Source organism: Octopus bimaculoides, chromosome 17, assembly GCF_001194135.2.
Source record: "Octopus bimaculoides isolate UCB-OBI-ISO-001 chromosome 17, ASM119413v2, whole genome shotgun sequence".
Lineage (NCBI taxonomy): Eukaryota > Metazoa > Mollusca > Cephalopoda > Octopoda > Octopodidae > Octopus > Octopus bimaculoides.
In genome coordinates this window covers 19,270,397-19,275,571 of record NC_068997.1, presented here as the reverse complement: position 1 = coordinate 19,275,571, position 5,175 = coordinate 19,270,397, and the positions used below count along the sequence as shown (strand labels likewise).

The 5,175-nt window shown below is 37.0% G+C and overlaps 1 protein-coding gene across 1 annotated transcript in view; it reads right to left on the bottom strand.

Moving 5' to 3' along the window:
• The window catches only part of LOC106877886 (protein furry), a 152,698-nt gene that overhangs the window by 2,481 nt on the left and 145,042 nt on the right, over positions 1-5,175 (bottom strand). The window contains exons 57-60 of the mRNA XM_052974065.1: positions 4,608-4,698; positions 2,810-2,874; positions 1,784-1,882; positions 480-551 (exon numbers count right to left, since the gene is read on the bottom strand). Coding sequence (XP_052830025.1) covers positions 480-551; positions 1,784-1,882; positions 2,810-2,874; positions 4,608-4,698 — 327 coding nt within the window. The remainder of the gene's footprint in view (positions 1-479; positions 552-1,783; positions 1,883-2,809; positions 2,875-4,607; positions 4,699-5,175) is intronic.

The window sequence follows — 5,175 nt, the reverse complement described above, 5'->3', positions numbered from 1 at the left end:
GAGAGAGAGAGGGAGAGAGAGAGGGGAGAGGGGAGAGAGAGAGAGAGAGAGAGAGAGAGAGAGAAACAGCCTGCTGTGTGGAGTAGGGTAGACATACTGGGTGATGTGTAGAGGGGTGGAGAGAGACTAGCTAATGTATAGAGAAATGGGCTTACATACAAAAATGTAGACAGAAAAATTACCATTGGACAGGAAGAGTGACATGTTGATAGAAAAACACACAGAATGATATTGATGTGGAAGGATTCCGACCACCCCCACAAGTGACCAAAGATGGACTGATCCATTGCTATAAAACAAGGAACTGTGAGTGATTGGCAGTCACTGTGAGCCATTGATAGAGAGCATTGAGTTTCGTGTAATAGTGATTGTATTGCATTGTGTAAATTCTTTCCCCGCTGTTTATCCACAAGGATATAAAAGATATATAGAGTGAAAGACATGTAAAGAAAGACATACTAACAAAACACATGGCATACCTCTCTGCTGTGGAAAGTTGAATTTAAATCTGAACCATTCTGTTTCTCAGATGAAATAATGATGTTGAGGCTCTGAAAATAAAACACAATTTCAATATCTAAATGTCTTGAGATTAGGTTGTATTTATTTAATGGTTTAGTCATAGGAGGAATGGCAGTATCTGTGATGTTTTTAAAGTCTCCAAGACTAATAGAGGAAATCGAAGAAGTAAGTAGCTACATTTTCTGTGTTATTGTTACTTCAAAGTATTGAGTTGTCCTCAGATTGAAAACCTGCTCTGAATGTTTGTAATACAGTGGACTCCACTAAAAGCACTCAGAGACACATTATAGTATTAAATCAGACAATGGGTGAAGATTTTTATACAAAAACAAGCAGGCTCTCTAATAGATTTCCTCACAGATTCCATCTCCCCAATTTTCCCTGAGGTCTATGATAAATGACATTTGCTCAAAATTCCATGCAGTAGGATCAAATCCAGAAACTTGTGATGACATAGCAAATTCATGGCCAGTTAAAAAGGTTACATGTGTTTGAAGTATTAACCTAATTTTTAATAATTACATTTAAAAGGTGGAGGAGCTCATGTGATCCAGTGGCAATTCTAACTGGCATCTTGCTGTACTCAAGAAAACTTGTATTCCAGGGCTGAAGTTCTAAGACCAGCCTCTCTGGTAGTGAAAAGCACTTGTGGCAGTGCCACATAAAAGCACCCAACACACTCTGTAAAGTGGTTGGTGCTAGGAAGGACATCCAGCCATAGAAACCATACCAAATCAGACTGGAGTTTGATGCAGCTCTGGTGAAACCAACCAACCCATGCCAGTATGGACAACGGACGTTAAATGATGATGATGATGATCCACACTAAATATTAATTATCATATTTCTTGGTACTCAAGTGAAAGTACTATCTAGTGTAAATATGTAATGTAAACATTCAGACATTGCCACTATTTTACCAAATCCTGCTGCATTTGGTCCCCTGAACTGGTTTTGATGTAGCTGAACTACCGATTTTGGCTGTAAAGTTTGGTTTGAAAAATTAGATTTGTATACTGGAAAATATGGTAGTTTGGTCTCTGATGATTTGTGTATTTTATTAAATGATTTTTGTTTTAACACAGATCCTTTCCTAAGGTTATTTTTTATGTACAATATAAAGTTCCAGAACAGATATAAAAACAACTACTTAACATGGCAGTGAAATTGCCTGAGATCACTGGGTAAACCAATGATAAACATAGTTTACGATTAGAAGAATATAAGAAGGGAAAAAATTAACTGTTAAACATCACTTTACCTCTTTAGCTTGATCTCTCCTCAACCTGAAAGTATCCATGCATTCTCGGAGTTCCAGGAGGCAAAATTTGTGCTTATTGACAACATTGGAGTCTAACGTCTAGAGAATAAAATTTAATTCAATTCAATATCATACAAAAATTTCTAAAGAAATTATTAGATCATTGGGGCATCAATGATGATTTTATTGCCACTTATGTTTAAGCAATAATTAGACATATTATATTTTCATAAGTGAGTAAGGTGGATCCATGTGTGTGTGTGTGTGTGTGTGTGTGTGTTTTTACCTTGCTTGGAAACAAGCAAGAGTTGATGACAGGACAGACACCCAGCAACAGAAAAATCAACCTCAAAAATTTCTGTCTGACCCATGCAAGCAAGCTTGGTAAAGCAGACATTAGAACCATCATTATCATTATCATCATCATCATCAGAATAGTAATAATAATCCTTTCTACTATAGGAACAAGGTCTGAAATTTGGGGGAGGGTGCTAGTCAATTACACTGACCCCAATATTTCACTTGTACTTAATTTATCAACCCCCAAACGGATGAAAGGCCAAGTCAACCTCAACAGAGTTTGAAATCAGAATGTAAAGATGGACAAAATGCATTTTGCCTGGTGTGCTAACTATTCTGCCAGCTCACTGCTTTAATAATAATAATAATAATCCTTTTTAGTAAAGGCAAAAGTCCTGACATTTTGAGGGAGGGAAATAGCTGATTACATAAATACCAGTATTTCACTGGTACTTAATTTATTGACCCTGAAAGGAATGAAAGGCAAAGTTGACCCTGGTGGAATTTGAACTCAAAATGTAGTGGCAAGTGAATTACTGGGAAGCTTTTCAAGTGGTGTGCTAATGATTCTGCCAGCTTGCTGTCTTAACAACAACAACAACAACAACAATAATATTCACTAGTACCATATCTAATTGACCCCAAAAGATGAAAAGTTAAGTTGACTTAGGCATTATTTGAATAACAATAATAAAATTTGAAAACTGTCAAATTTTATTGACTTACCGACTTGGACATCATGAAAACAAAGGGACAATCAATTTTTGTGAACAGCATCTGCATAATCTGTTGTGAACAAGGAGTTAAAGAACATATTTATCGTTTTATTTGTGTTAACCAAACTGTTACAGGAACTAAGATTAAAAATATTCTTTTTTGTTCTTTGGTTCTTTAACAGGTTCACAGGTTCCACTCAATCATCTGCAGCTATGCTGGGGCACCACCACCACCACCTTCAATAGTTTTAGTCAGCCATATCAACCCTAATAATTCCTTCACTACTTACTTTCTCAATCTAGCAAGGAGCAAAAGATGTAGGAGACCTTAACATAAAAGGATATAAGAGAAATACAGGAAGGTCTTTCATAGATCAATAAAAAGGCTGTGATATTTTCTTTTCAATTTCTATAACAACAGGTATAGTTTTATTTTTTAACCTTTAGTGTTTAAACTGGCCATATCTGGCCTAAGTATTATATATGCTGAATGTTCAAACCAGCCAGATCCAGCCTTTCACACCTACCCTACAATATCATTCTAAAAATAAACAATCACATCATTGAAATCTTAAAGCTAAGAGATAATGGCATGATTAATACAAAAGGGTAAAGACTCCCTTCGGTCACGAATGACCATTGGATTGCACCTAGAAAGTTACCTTCCGAGGCACAAGTCTGGGCAAAGTTGTTTATGGAAGACCGGCAGTCACCCATGCATACCAGCCTCCCCCACTCTCTCTCCACACCACTGATGTTATCCAAGGGAAAGGCAAAGGCTGATACAGCTTGGCACCAGTGACGTCGCAACTCATTTCTACAACTGAGTGAACTGGAGCAACATGAAATAAAGTGTCTTGCTCAAGAACACAACACAGCCCGGTCCAGACTAAGATGAATGCTAAAGAATTAACTGGTTTTAAATCATTAGAATATGGCCGTGCTGGGGCACAGCTTTCAAGGGTTATAGTTGATCGTATCAAGTCCACTACTTATTTCAGTCTATATTATTTTTAATGATCTCTATTTATTGAACAGCTAAGTTTTACCATTTTGGCATAAAGAGGTGTAAAAAGGCACAATGTTTTGCAAAGGAAGGACACACATGTAGATTTAACATCACTAATAATTGGTGTTGCAGTGCTTTGAGTGGAGTTTGCTCTGCTGCAACAAGCATTTGGACTAGATCCTTTCTACAGATACCCAGGTAGTTCATCAACTATTCTAATGCCAGCTGTTGTTGAGAGGACCTATAAATATTATGTATACTGTCCATTGTCATCTGACTAATTTACTGTTTAAAAAAAATAAAACAACAGATATGCAAAGTGCTCTCTTTCATCTCTCTTTTACTTGCTTCAGTCATTTGACTGTGGCCATGCTGGAGCACCGCCTTTAATCGAGCAAATCGACCCCAGGACTTATTCTTTGTAAGCTTAGTACTTATTCTATCGGTCTCTTTTGCCGAACTGCTAAGTTACGGGGATGTAAACACACCAGCATCGGTTGTCAAGCGATGTTGGGGGGATAAACACAGACTCACAAACATATACACACAAATACATACATACATATATATATATATATATATATATACACGACGGGCTTCTTTCAGTTTCTGCCTACCAAATCCACTCACAAGGCTTTGGTTGGCCCGAGGCTATGGTAGAAGACACTTGCCCAAGGTGCCATGCAGTGGAACTGAACATGGAACCATGTGGTTGGTAAGCAAGCTACTTACCACACAGCTACTCCTACGACTCGGTAAAAAATAAATAAATAAAAATGGTAACATTTCCAAAGGATATCAAAATCTTGAGCAAGTTCTTTAAACGATTCAGCCTTGTGAAGATAATAACAGACTTCTTTGCTAAGTGTTAAAACTTGTTTATATAAATCCTATAAAAGATTAAAAAATGTTCAATCAATCTGAAATGATCACAAACAAAATTTATAAAAAAGAAAAAATGGAAAGCATACTGTTTGGAAGGCCAACTTAGTAGGTTGTCAAGCTACAGAGGGTTCATATATATTTATTTGTTTATTGCCCACAGGGGGCTAAACACAGAGGGAACAAACAAGGACAGACAAAGGGATTAAGTCGATTACATCAACCCCAGTACGCAATTGGTACTTATTTAATTGACCCTGAAAGGATGAAAGGCGAAGTCGACTTTGGCAGAATTTGAACTCAGAATGTAAAGCCAGTTGAAATACCGCATTGTGTCCGCAGCTAAAAAACACTTGGCTCTCAGTGGCCAGTTCATGAAGCCATAAATTGGTACCATGGCAAGTTGTAGTTCAACATTGCAAACAGTAGTAACACATTAAGACTAAGAAGTCAGAAGTAGTGAGTTTCATTTCTTTTTTGCATAT